General features: G+C 33.1%; 1 protein-coding gene across 1 annotated transcript; it reads left to right on the forward strand.

Moving 5' to 3' along the window:
• Positions 1 to 799: 799 nt before the first annotated feature.
• Positions 800 to 16,592, forward strand: LOC124365772 (radical S-adenosyl methionine domain-containing protein 2-like). Its single transcript, XM_046821779.1, has 6 exons — positions 800 to 1,192; positions 3,963 to 4,124; positions 5,017 to 5,252; positions 12,709 to 12,858; positions 13,688 to 13,720; positions 15,012 to 16,592. Exons 1-6 carry the CDS (start codon positions 910 to 912, stop codon positions 15,174 to 15,176), a joined length of 1,029 nt encoding a protein of 342 aa, XP_046677735.1. The 5' UTR covers positions 800 to 909; the 3' UTR covers positions 15,177 to 16,592.
• Positions 16,593 to 21,628: the final 5,036 nt, after the last annotated feature.

Genomic DNA, 21,628 nt, shown 5'->3' on the forward strand with positions numbered 1-21,628 from the left:
ACTGAAATAAATTAAATATCATTAATTCAATAGTATGATTCATTGTTTTGAAACCAATGTTCAAAACAACTTTATTTCAGTTGTATTTTGATTATCAAGAAAGATTGATTGCTCTTTTATTTCGTAAATACGTGTAGGCTATGGACACAAAATATGTGCATTTAATTTTTTAAGGATTCTTGTACCTCAGTTAAGATGATTTTTTTTCTAAAAAAAAAACTTCCAAAAACAATTTCTGCTTAGAATTATATGTGTTGTCTAGAAAAATATTCTCGTCCTACAATTTGTAATCTTATACTTACATAAGCAGTATGACTTAGAGAAATTAAATTAAAATACTGCAAAATACTATTTTAAAACCAATTTCTACACCCTTGTAGTATACAATAATTAGATTTCCTAAACCATTAACAATAGTTATTGACACATACCACCATCACCTTTTGATTAGTAAGCGATTTAGAATATTTGAGGTTATTCGAAGATTATAATATGAACGCAAACAAGCGTGACAATACGTTCCGTGACGCGAACGAAAGTCTTTTTTCCTCCAATACAAAACATACAGCTATATCCCACCAAAAAGTAAAACTTCAATAAATGAACGATGCAGCTGCTTTCACACGACAAAACATTACGTTCTATTACTTTTTATTCTTCTTTGGAGTTACGAAAAGAACCGTAGTCTCCTTGAAAATTATCAACCGCTGGTTCAAACCCAAGTCCGACCGTGAGTTTTAAATAGCTGGCTGGCCTTGTTGGCGGGGAAGTGGGAAAGGGGGAACCCCTTTTAAACTTACTGAATCAGTCAACATCAGAACTCAACGCCGAAGTGTTCAGTACGGTGATAGTAGTGGAAGCGATTGTTTGAGTTAGTGAAAATTTAATTGAATAATCTCTACAACTACAATGATTATTTCATACAGATTTTTTATTGGGATCATTTACTATGTTAGTGGGTTTTTAAGCAGTTTGATTAAGTATTTAAAGTACATTTTCCTTTCAAATAGTTCATGCAAATTGCAGGGAAATACGGTTTCAAAACACAAGAAGATTATTCCCAAAAGCGTAAATTATCATTTCACAAGGCAATGTAATTATCAATGTGGATTTTGCTTTCATACAGCTCTTAATTCCTATGTTTTACCACTGGATGATGCAAAACGTGGATTAAGAATGTTAACATCTTCAGGTACCTATTTAGCGATTTTATAATATTTTTATACTGAAGTTACATAACAGTTAAGTTTTATTTTTGATAAAAAGTTTAATTTTAATTTTAATATGGATAAAATAGCCAATGTGCTTCTAAACAAAATAATAGCATTTAATTTAATTGCTTGTATTGTGCAATCACTATTACATTCTAAATGTTTTGCAAAATATTAGTGTATCATATTACATTTGTGAGTTAAACTAGTTTTTAATCAGTTGTTGATGGTAAATAACCCTTATTATATAAATTGTATCCACCCTCCTGTGGGGATACAATAAATACACATATACAATATATACCAGGTATACAATATAATAAAGATACAATAAAATAATACAAGTAGTTGACATTTTGTTGACAGGCTGTTAAGAAAATCAAAATTAATGAATTGCAAAATATATTTGATAGAATTTTGAAGTTATATGCTTATTCATATTCAACCTAATTATAAATGAAATGATCTATATACATAACCAAACTTTTTATATGGCTAAAATGAGTGTAGACGTAAGTTATATAAAATTCTTTATCATTATCATCAGTTAAATCCAAGGAATCATTGTGACTGTCTAGATAATTCTTTGTACATTTGTGATTAATGAATGTCACTTCTTATTATTGTGTCATTTACAGGCAAAACAAAGATAATGAATTATGAATTTACCTTAATTTTTTGACGTTATGATGCGTTTTGTCAACACTAATATCACGTGTTGACAAAACACGTAACGTTGCAAAATTAAGAAACGTCAGAAGTTAAATTTACAATTTATTAATGTTATGAACGTTCCAGTTATAGGAATGAACTTTAATTAAAACAATGGTGTTCAAATAATGCTTTTGGAAGACAATTGAAATTAAGGTTTATTTTGTAGATATTGCATTTAATCCATCTCCTCCTAACATTAAATAGTTCTTAGACTGATCACAAATCCAATCTTTTTCTCCACCAATGATCAGTTTTATGTGATTTCTTATTCATTTCAATATTTTTCTTCTCTTTCTCTCTGCCTATTTTCCTTCTCTTTTTCCTTTTTTCTCGTATGTTTAATTTATACTTTAATTAATCAAGATTTACTGGACACAACTGCTGGACATTTTAATTTTGGTTTTTTTACTCTGGAAGTGAAGGGACATTTTCACCATTGGTTTCTGGTGATGATATCTTAGATAACTTTGTAGGAGTTAAGATATGACGTTGAGAGGTTGATGCTGATAACTATATGATAACTTACCACTGCAATATTCTTATTCATCAAAGATTGCTTCTGTGCAGTTGCAAGAATAGTTAATGATAATTCATAGTCTATGTCTATGGGAAAGTTATTGCATTAATTGGAGTCACCATTGGCCACATTCAAACTGCTTTGTTGAAAAAAGTCTTTCATCTTTTTCCATGTTACAAGAATCCTTGCTGATAGATCCCAAGCCAAATTAGGAATGAATGCTTTGTATTTAAGTTCTTCAGACGGTCATCATATTCATTCATTCTTCAGTTATGAACAACTTGGCCCAGCCTTGCTCGATAGGCCGAAAAGCAGCCATATCCAGTTGTAAGTACTATTTGGAAGAGAACAATTTATTAGGATGATTTGGTTCTTTGAGTAGTACTCACTCATATGATACATAATGTGCCATGAGTAGGCCTAATCATCTATGAAGACAATGTTGGGTTAGCAATTCCTTAGCTCTTTACCCAACTATTCCTATTATGCTTTTTAAACCCAAATTTAATTTTTGATCTTGTTAACACATGCCAATACAATACATGTTCAAAAAACCTTGAGGGTGGAATTGACAGCCAATCTTTAATGCCATATTGTTAACATGTTCACGATGACGTGTACCCCATCAGGTAAACGCGATCTTTTACAACTGCAATCGTGTACCCGATCGGATACATAATGTGGTTCTTAAAGCACGATGTTGCTACCTATGGGGTACACGTTGCTATACATTTCCTTATTGTGTATATCCTAGCTTAGCGCTTCGCATGTATAATGCCCTTCCAGATAATCTCAAAGAACTCAACCCTCCTCACTTTGAAACCCAACTTAAAAGCTGGCTATTGTGTAGGCCCTTTTATTCAGTCGGGGAGTTCTTCGATGCACTATCATAAGCCCTGGCGCCATGTAAAAATGTAAATATTGTAAATATTCTAAAATTCATTTTACTTTGACGCTGTCTATCTGTTGTACTGGTCATCGACTAAGGTGGAGGTAATTAAGGTAAGGTAATTAAGGAGGTAATTTATTGTTTACCTTGTCTTGGTGGCTTGTTAAATTTGATCCCGTGCTTAAATAAAAACTACAGACTATCATGTACCCTGTCGGGTGCATAATTGCTTAGTTTTTAAGTTAAATTCATTTTTTATGTACCCCTTTTAAACATACAAAGAAACATTGAAAAACAAATTGAAATAATTTTCTTGGTGTAAAATTGCAAAGCCTTATAACACTTTTCTTGTTATACTTAGACATTTAATATTTTTAAAGATTACGATACAGTATTTTTGCCATTATTATTGAAAATTTCGACAGCGTATAAAAAAGTATGGAAATTAGCTGTCATCAAAACGCATTGAACTAAATTTTATGAATGTTTATGTGACAAATTTCTCAGTACTGATGAAAGTTTGGTTTTCATATGATGGTTTAACAAAATGGTTCCATGTACCTTCCGTAATAGTTTGTGCGATGGTAGATGTAATGCCTAATGTTAGTCCTTGAATTTAATATGTTTTCAGGAATGGAAAAGATCAATTTTTCTGGTGGTGAACCGTTCATACATGAGCGAGGAGAGTACTTAGGGCATCTTGTACAGTTCTGCAAGCAAGACCTCCAGTTGCCCAGTGTGTCTATAGTCAGCAATGGTAGCCTTATACGCGAGTCTTGGTTCAAAAAGTATGGTAAGTAAGCTGTTACCAATGTTACGTTCCTCAAAAACGTGTTAGGTCGCACAATGGCATTTTGCTAATGCTTACTTTCTTATAGTTGTGATTTCTCCTTCAATAGGACATTTTCTAACAAAAACCTGTGTATAGTATGAATATCTGTCTCTTAGACTATATTAATTTTAGTAATCTACATATATAAGTCTGTGGTAATATTATAAACTACATTACAAGTAATGCACAGTCTGAGGTAAAATTTACACAGTGTGGGAGATAAGCAAATTGGAGCTTGTACTTTTTTAAGCAGATAAATACAAAATTTGTTTATGTTTCAAACGAAAATACTATGTTGAAAAAAGAATGACTTGTAAAATAGTACTTTAATAATAGCAGTTACCTATGGCTTCGCACGCAATTTCGTAGACTTTGCCCATGTATGAGCACACTTCTGGTTCAAGTGAATTATATTTCCGACACAGATGTTGAGTTTGCCTTTTTGCCATGATCAAAAAGTGTATTGTTATGGCCATTGTAATTTACTCTGGTCTTAGTATTTTTGTACCATACCGTAGTTGAATTTGCATTCCGATCAAGGAAATATATATATATATATAACCACATTTATATTTTGGTCTTGTTACTACGCAAAGCCTTTTCCATTTAATATTTGCTGTATCTCTTAAGGTTTCAAAGATCCCATCAATGTGCATAAAATTTGGAACATACGGTATATTTGTACTAGAGCTTTTTTAATGACCTGCACTTCTGAGTTGTTCGGTACATAGCATTAAAGATATACAAATATTTGCTATAGACCAAAAGATGCGAATGTGGGACACTGAAAGTTTCCGCATTTGTGGTAACATTCTCAGTCAGCAATGTTGAATTTACCTGAGCGATCTTTCAGGGGAGTACTTGGACATACTGGCCATATCCTGTGATTCCTTTGATGAAGATACCAACAAAGTGATAGGCCGAGGCCAGGGACAAGGTGGTCGCAGTCACGTAGACAAACTGCGGAAGATCCGGGACTGGTGCGACCAGTACAGAGTGGCCTTCAAGGTCAACACAGTCGTCAACACCTACAACATCGATGAAGACATGTCGGAGAATATTGGGTGTCTGAATCCCGTCAGATGGAAGGTACATTGAATAATTTTTATTTCTCTTTATCTTTTTCCTAAACATAGTATAGGAGCATGCACTGTAATGTTATATAAACTTGATTTCAGGCTCTAGGAGATATATTTGTTTTGGAACCATCCAAGTCAAGAAGATAGTTAAAGTGCATGTACATGCATTCACACGCACATGCACTCGAATGCGTTTGTGTGTAACTATCAATTGCAACCAAACAAACAGACTGAATTTGACCAATTTGGTGTATTTAGTGAACTGGTATAAAGGTAGAATAGGTTATGGACATTTTTCATTGTTATTGGACATTTATGATAATAACGGAAAATGACTGTAATCCTGCTATTATATCAAATCATCTATTGTCAGTAATGAACTTCAAACAAATCACCTTCCATGTTTTCATTTGTCACCATTTGCATTTGTTTTAAATATTTTGTGGAAAAAAATATTTTCTACAAAATCCGTTTTAATGATTTGTTAAATTTTCTAGTATAGTTATAGTTATGGTTGAAAATTCTCGTTAAAAACATATAAAAGTTTCAGTTTAAATTTTCGGTAGGCTACAAAACAATTGTAACTGATAAAAGACGACATGGTCTGATTTTTATGACAACCAGCGTACAAGTCAGTTTATGAATGCTCCTGTAAAACCTTATCTTGTTTTGATCTTAAATACATTAATCGGTTTGCTAGCTTGTGTGAACAAAAAATGTTTTAATATGACGGTCAATTCCATTTATATATAATTTTTATGTTTGCTTGCACAATATGGCCTAGAATAAAAAAATTGTAGAAACTCTTAAGCAGTTTTAAACATATATACTTCTACAATACTTGTCAAGCACGTTGCCAGGAAATGATTTTTGAGGGGTTAAGACGAAATTGAGGTCTTCCCCGGAACATTCAAGTTTTTGAAACCCAAATTTAAGAAACAAAATAGTGAGTTTTTCCCAAATTTTTTACGTCTTTGAATAGGTTGTAATTATTGATGATTGATATTCATAATCGTGGAGGCTATGCAAGATTAATAATTGAAATTGAATAACTTATGTAGTAATGTAATTACAAAACAGAGCCTTTTATTGTCTTCAAAATACATTACATACAGTAATAATTTTTGTAAAATTAAAAATTCTTGACTTCTGAGCCATCGTACCTAATACTTGCTGTGGGGAAACTGATATTTTCCTGTAGTGGACAGAAAGTAAGACAAGTGCAGTCAACCGCTCTTTCCTCATTTTGTTCCTAAAAAAGTTCTTGACCCATTTCAATGTTGAGAACGATTTTTCAGCAGTGCATTCCAGTAATACTGAATTATTTAAATAATAATAATCGTTTGCTAAAAAGTTATTGAAAATTTGGGGGGGTCTGGACCCCTTGAACCCTCTCACTGACTAAGTCCTTGATACTTGTAGATTGCTCACTAGATTGTCATCTGAAATATAAAGGATTCTTCTTTTATATTATTTAAAACATTATTATATTCCTGAACACAAAAGAATTATAATAATGGTGTATCTGAACATTGAATGCATTGAAAGAGTTAAGAGCTTTTACTAATTATTTTAATAATTCTCCAAATCACTAATGATGGTAAAATTAATTTGTTATGTATAATTTTAATAATATTCACTGTCTTCCTTAAATATTATTTGAATGGTTCCAATTAACACTGTGAAAAAAACTTTTTTAACTCACTTGAGTGTTTTCTGTACTGTAGATGTTCACTTTAATAAATATATATTTTCTGATGGAACTTTGAACATTTTATTAGATTATATAATTTGATTAATTAATTTTAATGCATGTTTTATTTGGTTTGTATCCACAAATTAAACTGTTGTTTAACAATCTACCTAATAAACACTTGTATTTGTTATAAAAACTAAATAATTTTATAGCAAGGACGTAGCCAGCACGGGAGTCCAAAGGGTCTGAACCCTCCTCAAAATTTTCAATTTTTTCAATTACTTTTTTAGTAAACGATTATTATTATATAAATAATAAGGTATTACTGACATGTACTGCTGAATTATCGTTTTCAACAAAGAAACAGGTCAAGAACTTTTAAGGAACAAAATGGGGCCTTACTCTTTGTCCACTACGGGAAAATATCAGTTGTCTAGACCCCCTAATTTTTTTCTTGGTTACAGTGCTCATTTCATACTCAAAAAATAATTTATGTATTTATATAGCACACAAAAGCCATTTTAAAGTTCAATGACCTTAAAAGAAGTGTTATTTCGAAAATAGTATGAAATAGTAACAAACTCTGTGTATTAATGATAAAGAGATGAATAGTATTTGCTTTTCGTGATAGATAAATGTGCTGTCCCAAAATAATATTGAATTATATGTGTTCATTAATGAAATATATATATATATATATATATATATATTGTGTTTTGTCTGATATTCAAAAAATATAAATGAATATATTATCAAAATGTTCTACCAATCAACTTGAAATGATCAAACCTTCTAATTAATCTCTAAGTTTATTATTGATGGCAACATTAACTTATAACAATAACCACTTACTAATTTAAGATTTATACAGGGTATCTGGTAACTCTCTGGACAAAGTTACACCACGTTGTTATTCACATTAAGACAAACACGCTTATCTCTGATGCTTATTTTCCCATCTGTATGTATGTCTTTTTTATAAATCAATATTAATATCTTAAAAATTAATAGAGTAAATTATACAAAATTTGGCTAAAATGTGTATGATAACAAGGCCAGTTACTGAAAAAATATTATATTATCTTTAATATTTTCAAAATGGCGGCCATTAAAACTTTTTCATTTTGGATATTTTTAAAACCAGCAATTTTACTCAAGAATTAAAGAGTAACATTTATTAGAGAATTTCATCATAAATATAATGACATTAAAGTTATTTAAATCGAATGAGAAATAACTGATTTAGAGCAGATTTACTGTGACAAGACATGGCCCATATTTAGGTTCTCAGCCAATAGCCATTAAAGTGAATAAATTGCAGCTCCAGAATATCTTATGCCTATTGTGCTTAGATCCAGATGTCTTGTCACAGTAAATCTGCTCTAAATCAGTTATTTATTATTTGATTTAATAACTTTAATGTCATATTTGTGATAAAAACCTCTAAAAAAATTGTATTATTGTAATTCTTAAGTATTATTGCTACTTTTTAATTTATTGAAAGTTAAAAAAATTTAATGACCGCCATTTTGAAAATATTAAAGACAATATAATATTTTTTCAGTAACTGACCTTGTTATTATAAAAATTTGAGCCAAATTTTGTATAATTTACTCTATTTCATTTTAAGATATTAATTTATTTATAAAAAACACATACAAACAGACATACAGATGGGAAACTAAGCATCGGAGACCCGTTGTTTATATGGTGAATTGTGTCAGAGAGTTACGGGACACCCTGTATACTTGGTCATGCATAATTCAGTGATTTTCATATGCCAGATGAATGTTACTGTAGTAACATAAGTTCAGACGATTTAGTTTCATACAAGCTCCTAACTGAGAAATGTAGTTAAAGTATGAAGGTCTGAAGTGTATATACATGACTCATGACACAGCACATATATGTACACGTATACACATGGCAGTTTGTGACACATGACTCACTTCTTGGACCTGAGTGTTTGTTTATTGTAACTCCCTATTGCATCAGACTCATAACGTGGATGTTTACTTGTTTCAGCACGTACTGTGCTATAATAGTAACATTCTCCACCACCCACCTCTCACAATAATTTTATACTCACCATCAGAATTCAACACATTTTTGATTAAAACACGAAAAGAATTTGGAGTTCGATTCAGTTAACCCTAGTAGTGTCACATTATCCAACAGTTGTGACACAATATCATAAAATTATTTTATATTTCATTTACTGTATTATAATTTTTACGATGCTCAAAAATTAGTAGATAAAATTATTTAAACTTCTTCTAAAGTTCTGTTTAATAGCCTACTTTACTTATAATATGCACAAAAGTACAGTGTATAGATTTAATTTCAAATTTGACTGTATTTAATTTAATTTCAAAAATATACCAAATAGGAATCAAGAATGTAGTTAGCAAAGGGGTGTGGACCCCATCAAAATTTTCAATTTTTTCAAATCAAAACATTCTTTATTCATACTGTATTACATGAATACAATTGAACGGTCTCGAACACTTACAAATTAAGACCATGTATTTATGATCTTTTACTAAATTAAAATAGCGTACCGTACAATATCCTTATAGTCCATTGTATGAATAAAGGATTTTATTTATTTAATACATTTTTAGTTTGTTCGTAAATTTTGAAACAAAGTTTTGGATTTTTCAAAATTTAAGATTTTTAGAAGTTGTTGCTTCATATTAAGATATGGCAAAACTAATTATGGAGTGTATTTAAGAAAAATAAATAATTTTTAGAGTTTTATAATCACACAGATATTTTAATTTTCTCATTGCATATAAACCGGAGGATAATTTTGAAAGAACTTTATCAACATGATTGTTCCAGTTAAGATTTTTGTCTACAATTAGTCTCCAAAAATGTACCTCTTCTACTTGGGATATTTTAAACTCACCTGTGATGATTTGTGGCTCATTAATTTTACAGTTTTTTGTTTGGAACATCATACAATTATTCTTTTATAAATTAAGGAGCAGATTGTGTTTAGTGGAAATAATCAGCAAGACTTATTAGATTACTATTTATGTTGATTTTGACTCTATCCCATGAGGATGCATTAATATTTAGACTTGTGTTGTCTGCGTACAAGCATGATTTACTAGAGCAGCATCATTTTGGAATATCATTTATATAACAAATAAATAAAATTGGACAGAATAGAACCTTACGGGAGCCCATATTTAATTGTTTTTACTGAAGAACTGTAACTTTTTTAATAAACGATTATTATTATTTAAATGATTCAGTATTACTGACATGTACTGCTGAAAAATCGTTCTCAACAAAGAAACGGGCCAAGGACTTTTTAATGAACAAAATGGAGCCTTTACTCTTTGTCCACGAGAAAAAAATCAGTTGTCTGGACCGCGTCAAAATCTTTTCCTGGCTACATTCTCGGTAGGAATAGCCAACAATACCTCATGTGTAATAGGATTCGCTGAGGTTGCATGCAAAATTTTCAAATCTCTAGCTAGCTTATTTCATTTTTCGAGAAGTCCTGCGGACAAATAGACAGACGGATGATGATAACATAACAGTACATAACGTAGCTATACTTCAGACTGCTGTGGACTCCAGATTCTAGGAGTCAATCTGTACGAGCATTAGATTCCAAAAGATGCACTAAGTGGAAGGTGAAATTGAGTTTAACTCTGTATTCGCAGCATAGCAGTATTTTAAAGTCAGTAACCTTATTAAACAGGTTGACAAAGTCATCGTTGTCATTGTCAAGACAGTGATCAGATTCAGAAGTAGTCGAGTAGACTTGTAGAGTACAATCATACTGTAATGTAACTGAACGTCGGTGATCAAAAATGTAATAAAAACATCAATGAAACAATAGGCATTAAATTAGTTACCAAGGCCAGTGCAACAACAGAGCGATTGTACTACAAAGGTAGGCTAATGTGATAAGAAAGTGATAAATATGTCACGACCGTGAACGATAACTGAATGATTTTAAAACAATAACTGATTTACCATCCAGACACATCAGGTGATGACAAAGCATTGTTAACCACCCATCTGTCTGTGTATTCCATCCAAGTTATAGAAACAAAGATTTATATATGCCAAGATATATAAAGACTTGTGAATACAATTTTTGAGGTTATGTTCTGACAACTTTGTACAAATACAAATAACTCACAGATAACAATTACTCAAATTTTTGACACCATCGTTTAAAATGCCCATTGATAAATGCTTCAGTGATATCGCCGAAAGTCTGCTCCATATGTGCTGTAGGGACAGATTGTAGTCAGAAGGGGGATTATCAAAGCAGTAATGTGCTTGTTCCAGGGATTGCTTCAGTGATATCACCCAAAGTCTGCTCCATATATGCTGTAGGGACAGATTGTAGTCAGAAGGGGGATTATCAAAGCAGTAATGTGCTTGTTCCAGGGATTGCTTCAGTGATATCACCCAAAGTCTGCTCCATATATGCTGTAGGGACAGATTGTAGTCAGAAGGGGGATTATCAAAGCAGTAATGTGCTTGTTCCAGGGATTGCTTCAGTGATATCACCCAAAGTCTGCTCCATATATGCTGTAGGGACAGATTGTAGTTAGAAGGGGGATTGTCAGAGCTGTAATGTGGTTGTTCCAAAATTTCCAGTTGTTCCTGCAGACAGGAGACAATTATACAGAAAATAAATTTGTTACATCCCCTATTATAACAGAAATTTTGTCAGCCTTCAATGAGGCTGAACTAAATTCTATAGTTGGACATGCACCATCAGAGAATTTATTCCTGCCTATGAAGAAATAAAGTTTCATGTAAAATTTAGTCTACAGGTGAAATAATTCTCAAAATATCTTGCCACATGCATTTACATTTTTCTTCATTTAGATGGGTTTCTTAGTAGTGTTAAAATAATAAATGTTTAGGTGAGCTCCGGAGGGTACTACAATGCAAGAGTGTGGTAAATCAAATCTTATCATTTGAACATTGACTTTCCACTCTGCAATAATTTTTTTTTGTTCTCTTAATAAAAATGTCACATGTTAATATATCATATGCTTGTACTCAGTAACAAATTTATTATTCTGCTATTGTTTCATCACCATAATGGTTATCCATAAGACCAAATATTAAATATTAGTTAACGCTCAGCCAAATCCCAAGGAGTGACATGCACAATCATTGAACCCAGTTTTACTAATATACTAATGAAGTTTCATCAAAATTTCAAGTTTAAAGGTCAGATAGTTTTTGAGATATCATGTGGACAGACAGAAATTGAATTTGTCCAGCCCCACAAGTGATAGGCTCCGCTAAAGCTCAGCCAATTCTTGTTTTGGTGAACTATGCTGAAAAATGACAATATGTCTGTTACTTTTTGCTGAGATGGGTATAACACTTTCCAGCACTACAGATTCCTCATTAATGCTGATATAGGTATGTGGCTAGAGCCTGATAAGGTGGATAAGGATGATTTGTTTCAAAATCAAACCTTCCTTTTGAACAAAATCGGATCTCTGGCACTCTTGAGTGAGTGTGAGACTGGCATCATAGCGAAAATCAAAATAGAAGATGGTCTGCAGGACACTGCATCTTTCTATCAGGCAAATCACTCACTACTGATTCGCTACTGGTTTACTAAGGTAATTGAAGGGATTTTTTTTATTGCCTCTCTGCTTCTTGTTCTGGTTTCTAGCAAAACAAATCAATGCTAAATGTTGCACCAGAGGAAGTTTTCCAGGAAACCCCATGGTCTCCAAGAGTGCAACTGAATGCTCTGATCTGTTTGCAGGTGTTCCAGTGCCTGCTGCTGGAAGGAGAGAACGTGGGTCCGACCGCACTGAGGAATGCAGAACGCTTTTACATCTCGGACGAGCAGTTCCAGACTTTCCTAGAACGGCACAGCCACGTCTCATGTCTAGTGCCGGAAAGCAACACCAAGGTGTGTATATCCCAAGTTTATATTCCCCATAACTCCAGAATGTTTATTCACTGAAAACTAATTTTTTTTTTTTTAATTTACAAGATTGTTTAACATTTTAACATTAGAACTTTTGGTACCGTACTTTGCTTCAATAGTGCTGGAAAACTGCTGAAACTCGGCTAACTAAAATTTTCATTGTACAAAGACATATTGTTATACGATGTATAATGTAGAGTCATGTGCATTAAAACTAGGATATAGATTTATTTAAATGATTCAACAGCTTAGGTTCAATAATATATTAGCTTCCAAGAGCGTAGCCAGAAAAAAATTTTGTGGGGTCCAGACAACTGATATTTTCCTGTAGTGGACAGAGAGTAAGGCTCAATTTTGTTCCTTAAAAATTTCTTGAACCGTTTCTTTGTTGAGAACGATCTTTCAGCAGTACATGTCAGTAATACTGAATTATTTAAATAACACTCATCATTTACTAAAAAACGAATTGAAAATTTGGGGGGTGAGGTCCGGACCCCTTGGACCTCCTTGCTGGCTACGTCCTTGCTAGCATCAGCTGCTAATTTATTTTTAGTTATTTTCCAGTGTTTACAAAATAAAAAGCTGAACAAATAACTAAAACTCTAAGAACAAGGAAACATTATTAATAGTATTTGTATGGTAGTTACTTAACGTTTTGTGATTTATTTCAATATAACAATCAAACTGGACTGTTTTTTATAAAATTAAAATTTAAAAATATTTTTGCATATTTAGTATAAAACCAAAAATGAATTGTTTTCACTGCAATTGAAAATCAGAAGATGGCTAATTTAATTATATTTTATTTCAGATGCAAAACAGCTATCTAATTCTTGATGAATACGTAAGTACACCAAGCCAATAAGTTTTCTTGCCGAAAAGTACAGCATGTTGTATTCTAAACAATTTTCAACATTTATTTTATTTTAGAGACCAATCATATTCGCCCTTTTAATTTTTTGTTTCCAAAATTACTGTGCTTTGGAAATTGAATTCCAAAAACATTAAACAACTAACCATTTTTGTAAAAGTTTCATTAACCTATGGTATAGTATCTTTCCAAACATCCAACAGCCCCAAAAATGAACTTTTTAAAATCTGTTAAATAAAGTTTTTATCATATTTTGACGCTTTACATGTAGTGTTAGTTCAGAAATAATGGTTTAACTAGTATTTTTTATATGAAACAAACTTTTTTTGAAAAACGGAGCGACACATCACTAACCACAAATTTCAAGATTCTGGGGTTGAAGGGTAATGCGATAGGTCTAGTCTACTGTGGGAGATGACTGTTGGTGGGGTTTGTTCCCTAACCTCAGAGGTTCTTGCTAGCCTCAACAAAGGTGTGTCACCCCCTGCCTGCTTTGATTGGATAGGCTAATTTCGAGCTGGCCTCACCTTCTTCTGGGGGGACATGACTTTGAGATTAGTGTCCTAACTCTTCCTCATGGATCTCGAAAGGAGGCGGCCCCTACCCCCTAATCTACCCATCCTGAATATCTTGTCATTCCGGAACTAAGGTTTTCATAGGACTAAGTGCAATTTATATGCTTTTTGTCCTAAGAGAGAGAGAAAAAAGGTCTGTAACAGTCAGATTATTTTTATCCAACCTTGGAAGTGAGACAATAATCCAAGCATTTACCTAGAGCTTGAGAGCTAGCTGGTCCCACCTGATATCGTTTCATGTTACTCACCAGTGGCAATGTAACCTCAAAAACCAAAAAAATACTGAAGCCTTCTGGATGACAGACTTAGGAATTTGTGAGCACTACTAAATGATTTCTTTACGTTTTCTCTGTAACTAATCTAGACTACCAAGAGGTACTCATTTTTCTTTCGTAAAACATCAGTTAATTGGAATTACATGGTTAAAAATTCTAACGACCCATTGATTTTGAGTGTATATCTAAATAAACATTGCGGTCGTCTGAAGCTCTAAGTAAATCTTAATGACTTAATGTGTTTTTTTCTATCGTATGATAATCCAAATATTCTGTTTTATTAAAAGACTTTTGAGCTGGATGGAACAAAACCATTATCCCATCATTGTAAATAAGGTTTTATGCTTCTGATCAAACATAGTGAGCGTTTTGTTTTTTATTCAACCTTAGGAAATTTAATGAATGTTTTTTTAGATGAGATTCTTGGATTGCCGCTCTGGGGCCAAGAAGCCTTCCTTGTCACTCCTAGATGTAGGAGTAGCCAATGCTCTTGACCATTCCGGTTTTGATGAGAAAATGTTCAAGAAACGCGGAGGCGTCTACACCTGGAGCAAGAAGGATCTCCTTCTCGACTGGTGATTTTTAAAAGACTTTTCGTAGTTTTCTTTGACTTGACAAGGTTTTCTTGAGTTGATTATTTTGAACAGTATTATTAATTGATGAAACTAAAGTAGACCCAATGGCTGCAGAATCTAACGTACTGTAATGTGTTACATACTGTAATTTATCAAGTTATGCCTTGCTTTTTGTTTTCAAACTAGCAGTTACCCGTGGCTTTGCACCAAAAATTCAACATCAGTCAAACATTGACTACTTCCGTCATCTACTTCCAGTCTGGTATTTTTGGTGCTGGTAGTCTTTTGAGAGCATTACACAATTGTGTGTCAATTTTCACCATTCTAGGAAATTGGAAAGTTGGAAAAAAAAATAAAGCTCTCAGTTATGGGTTCCCCATTTAAGTGAAAAATCTGTTGAACTCTGGGGAACTAAACATAACATCAAGCAGTTGCCCAATGTTGGTTGTGCTGCAACAACTTTCATACCAGCTAGAGTCCTCAGTGTCAGCCTTGATAAACGCACATTTCTTTTTGTGTAATTTCTTCTTTCTAACACCACTCTTAGTAATTTAGAAGCAAAATCATTCACTATACATATACCAATCAACCCAAAAAATAATTTCAGACATCTATCTGCCTATTGTATGTCAATCGTGACCAGTGTTGCCAACTGTGGAAGTTCTTTCTCACAACTTTGCAGTTAGCCTTATTTAATTCAAAGAAATTTAACAAGATAACAATTATAAATAGGTATTGGGTCAGATTTGGTTTGAATAAACTGTTTTACAACCTAAAATTATAATATTGTTAGTTGGTTTTTTTAGCAGGGAATATATTTGTATTTTTCAATATTTTTCAAACAGGCTTATCAGATCACACAGGCCAACAATGTCTTTTACACCTAGAAAGTAAAATCCCACAAACATCAGTGAGTGAACACAGAAGAAATTTCAGTAAACAAAATCTTCAAAATCTTAAAACGGAGCTTATGAAAGTAGACTGGAGCTGTGTGTATAATGAGCCTGATGCTGAAGAAATGTACAATGCCTTTTACAGGAATGTAAGGCTGAATCTGGACTTAACTTGCCCAAATAAGAAATCAAGAACCAAAAAAAGATCTAAGCAAAATGGCAAGTACGATGAAGAAGCCAGGAGATTGAAAGAAATTTTTCTCAGGGCCTTTCGGAAATATGAAGTAACTGGCAATGCTGCAGATAAGGCTGAAATGATCACTAAGAAAAAAGACTACGACCTCAAGCTTAGAAACCTTAAACGTACTGCAGCAACAGAATACATAAATAAATCCGACAATAAATCAAAAGCACTGTGGACCATAATAAACTCAGAGAAGCAGGCTAAAAATCCAAGTGTAACACCTCTTCAAATGGAAATAAATGGTACATTTGAAAACAATCCCTCGTTGATTGCTGAAAACCTAAATAAAATTTTTTGCAGAAGTAGCAGAAAATACACTGATAAAAAACAGAAATGATCTGCATTATGTCCCGCAGTCAATTCAAAACCCTCCCATTAGGCAATACATCGAAGTGTTCAACTTTGCTCCAACTAATGAAAAAGAAGTTTTAGAAATAATTAGCTCTCTCAAATCAAAATTATCATGTGGTTTGGATGAGGTACCATCCAAGGCTGTCAAGCATTGTGCTGAACAACTCGCTGCCCCCCTTGCTGCTGTGATAAATAAATCATTTGAACAAGGACACTTCCCATCATCACTAAAATTATCGAAGATTTACCCAAAACACAAGACTGGAACAACTACAAAATTAGAGAACTATCGGCCAATCTCATTGATATCCACATTTTCAAAAATAATAGAAAAAATTGCAATCAAAAGGATGACTGAACATCTGCAAAACCAAGAGCTGCTAACAAAACATCAGCACGGCTTCTTAAAAGGAAGATCAACACTAAGTGCATTAGTCAGCCTAGTTGAATTTGTCACAGATCAGCTGGAGGACAACAAACTTGTAGCAGCTGTTATGGTTGACTATAGCAAAGCTTTCGACTGCTTGGGACACGACCTCATTCTAACTAAACTGGCAACTCTAGGTGTCAGGGGAGGGTCGGGGAACTGGATAGCGAGTTACCTAGAAGGACGCCAACAGCTTGTAGAATTACAAACATCAACAAATGGTAAGAAGACATCCTTCAAATCCACCTTTCAACCCTCAAATAGAGGAGTACCACAAGGCTCAGTTTTGGGCCCTTTTCTGTTTGTCCTTTCTACCAATGATTTTCCAAATTCCATAAATTATAACTCTGTAATGTATGCCGATGACACTACTCTCCTTCTAACCACAAATACTGCTGAAGAGCTCCACTCTGACATAATATCATCAACGCAAGAAACACTTCACTACTGTCTCCAAAACGACCTGGTAATAAATCCAAAAAAGACAACCTGCATAAACTTTAGTAGGCGACTGGACGAGATACCAAAAATTCCTGATCTCTTGGTAGAAAAAGAAGCCAAATTACTGGGAGTTACCATAGACTCTGATATTTCCTGGACTACTCATGTCAATAATTTGAGCAAGAAGCTGGCATCAGGAGTTTTTGTTGTGAGAAGAATGAAGTGGATTGGAGGACTCGATATAGCGAAAGCAGCCTACTACGCCTTGATTGAATCCCACATTAGGTATGGTTTGATAGTGTGGGGTGGCACAACCAAACAAAACCTAAATAGAATCCTAGTCCTACAAAAGAAAGCAATAAGAACACTTGCTGATCTAAAACCAACACAGAGTTGTAGAGAATATTTCAAAGCACTAGGAATTCTAACAGTGATAAGTCTCTATATCCACACTGTTGTTACCCACACACACCAGCAGGACTACAGACGAGGGGAGAATATCCACCACTACAACACGAGACGAGCAAAAGACTACATACTTCCACTACACCACACTACACAGTACAGCAAGAAGCCGTCGTACATCGGACGTAAACTGTATAATGCACTACCAGAATCACTGAAGAACCTGAACACCCAACAACTGAAGAGACAACTACAGGACTGGCTGGTGGAACGACCGCTATACACATTGGAGGAATTCTTCACCATGACACAAACCTACTAATTTTGTAAAGCAAGAAGCATGAAGACAATTCTGTATTTTGACGCCATTACATTTTCTTGATGAAATTGTAAATAAAGCATTTTGATTGATTGATTGATTGATTGTAAATCCTAAAATTGTTGATGTGGATTTTGGTGGTGTTCCAGAAAGTCTATAACATGTTTTGCAGATTATTTTTTAGTTTGCTGATATTTTAGATTTCTGCAGTTATGTTGTCTAGACTTGTTAAGTTAATCAATTAATTTGTACATACAATGTAAATATCTAATTCATATCAAGAAAACTACTGTTTCTAAATGTGATAAGTAAGAGGCTGTTTGAAATGTAATCATCTGTGGTATAAATAAGAAATTAAGTGTTATATATAATAATAATAATTTTATTTTCATTAGGAGATACATACTTAAATTACTTAACATTATTTTAACTTCTCTCAGTGTATTGTATGATTTGACTTTGGATGAATGATCATTGTCGTGGAAAAGCTGTCCGCAAATCTTTCCTCATATTCAGTTTCAAATTGCTCAACGCAAGTTTCTAACCATTACATCACATCAGCATAGTACTTTTACAGATTGGATTTTGAATGTCAGTTAGTTTCATTCTCTTAGACTCAGAACTCTAAATACTGATCAAAGTTCACTGCTGAAAGTTTCGGCTGAAAATTCAACGGACTTGAAACATTCTCGAATATGCTCTAGTGTCATTTGCTGCAGAATGAAATGATCATTTCCAAAGATGCTTTATATATTATTTTTAGCTTTACAGGTAATTGTTAACACGTTCACGACAAAGTGTACCCCATTGTGTACACACGATCTTTCACAACTGCCGTTGTGTACCCGATGGGGTACATTTTGCTATGCTATGGTTCATTATTGCGGTTTTATTGTTTGTCTGTGTTGGTAGTTTGTTAAATTTGATCCCATGCTTAAATGAATGTACCTCAAGACTATCGTGTACATTTTTGGGCGTACAATTCCTTAATTATGGTAAATTAATTTTTTTAGATACTCCTTGGGGTACATAGAGAAAAATTGAAAAAGACAATGAAATAATTGTTTTTGTGCAAAATTGCGAAACCTACATGCCTTTCTCGTTATACTTCGACGGTTGTCATAAAAATACTGATTATAGTTATTTGCCATTATTATTTAAAATATCGACGGCAAATAAAAAAGTCCGGAAAACGCTGACTTTGTGAACGTGTTAATGTAATTTAATATAGTTATAAGCATAAAATACTTGCCACACCAGAAAATAATTGGCTTACCAGTACATTTATTTGCCATTTCATATTCATATTTAGACTACTTATAGATTTGCACATATATTTAGCTATTCAATATTTCAGAAAACAGAACTTTAACTATGGTAGTTATTTCATGAAAACCACCATAGTTTTTTGTTATGTGTTTGTGGCTCAAAGACATATTAAAGCTGTTATTCTTATACAAATTTAAATGTATATTATAGTTATTTTTAATTCATAATTATTTGTCATCTCAAGCATAAAGTAATGAAGTACAGGGCCACAGTTTTTAGGAGGGTAGAAGTAAAGTTATGCCTCATTGTAAACATTTTTTATGATCAATAGTCGTAGTCATGGATTTATTTACATGCGTTTTCTATTCATAAAAAGCCGTAACATCACAGCTATGGTTAACCTATTTTCAGATGGTTTCAAATCAAAGCTTGGGAAAATTACCATTTTTATATTATAGCAGTTATGCCAATTTGTGTTTAGGATGACAAATTATTTGTTCAGTTCCTTTATTTGTGTAATATTAAACAGTTACAATGTTTAACTTTTTTCTTTATTTCACAGTTAGTGACTTAGTTCAATATTGTTGGTTTTATGTAATATTGTTATCAACCTAAAAGTGTTTTAATAAAACTCGTTGTTTTTGTCTACAATGTTTATTTTGTAAGAAACCTTACCTCACATTTGGTACCTACTTGATTTCCTTTCATAATCGTAAATGCTTTTTAAACAAAAATGTTGGTGAAAAACTACGTGTGGGTGGAGTTTGCTCTTATTTTGTCATGCTTTTAAAAAGTAAAATTGAAAACCTTCCGGTTTTGAAATGCTGATTAAAGGGAACAATTAAAAACAAGGGGTAGCAAACTGAGACAATATGTAAAGTGGAAGTCACTGGATGTCATTGCATCCTTTTGGGATCAAATTAAAAAAAAACTCATTAGACCCTCATTCTAATTTTGTGATAGAAGTAGTGTAATCTAGGTGAAGAAGTATTCTCATTGCTTCTTCACCTAGATCGCACCGGATTTTGTAGTCTAATTGTCTCCGATATTGAAACGATGCAAATAGTTCATTTTGGCTTCTTTGTTCTTTGCTATTCTCTTCAGAAGAAAATGACTCTAGATTTCAGGAGTCAAGTCCACACCATCAGATTTCAGAAGCTGCACATAATAGGAAGGTGAATTGGAGATAAACTCAACATTCGCGACATTTTAGGTTTGAACACTTCAAACAGAAGTTTCCGTTACGTCCAAATGGAACGTAGGGGCACAGGATTGCGGTAATAAGATAAGACAGAAGCACAGTTGTATGTTGGAATGTATATTTGTCCGATATCTGGTAAAGATACAGTAGCAAAATATATCTATGATGACTAGAGCATGTTTCGTACATCACATGGCATAATACAACATATTACGTTTGAACACTTTTAACACAGATAATGGTAACATTCAGTAAACATTTTAAGTACGTACAACAGTTAAAGATACGTTTTATGTAAACAGCTATAAAAATAAAGCATTCAATTTTTTTATGTTAATGAATGATAAGTGACACTGTATAGGAGAGAGATGGATGAATTTGTTTTCTTAACACAATTCGAAATAAAATAAATAAACACATAATATTGCGCCTCACAAACAGTTCAAGCTAAAAAAGAGTAATAGAAATAAAAAAATAAATTTCCGATAAAGTATGTTTGATATAGGTTTAACAACGTTATGTTTCGTTAACTTTCTCTGTAATAACTAAATATAAAATATTATATTCGTCAAATCGCAAAAAAACATTTTTCAGAAATGTTTGTTAAATTAAAAGAGGAGACACCTAAAACAAGTTAAAACTATGAGTACAAGAATACCTGGACTGGTCTATATAGGATATGTTTGTACAGTTGCCGATGGCCGAGTGGTCTAAGACGCTGGACTTTTGAGTCTGAGTTAGAGATAGCGCAGGTTCGAGTCCTGTCTGTGACCGTTGCACTTTTTATCAGTACCATCGACCTTGTACTGTATCGACTCTCCCCCTTATCCTGTTTGATAAGATCCTCGCACAGGCCAGTGGCCCATGAGGACGGGCAGAATAAGGCAAAAAGGAGATCGGCTTCTC

Source organism: Homalodisca vitripennis, chromosome 7 (assembly GCF_021130785.1).
Source record: "Homalodisca vitripennis isolate AUS2020 chromosome 7, UT_GWSS_2.1, whole genome shotgun sequence".
NCBI classification, from domain to species: Eukaryota; Metazoa; Arthropoda; class Insecta; order Hemiptera; family Cicadellidae; genus Homalodisca; species Homalodisca vitripennis.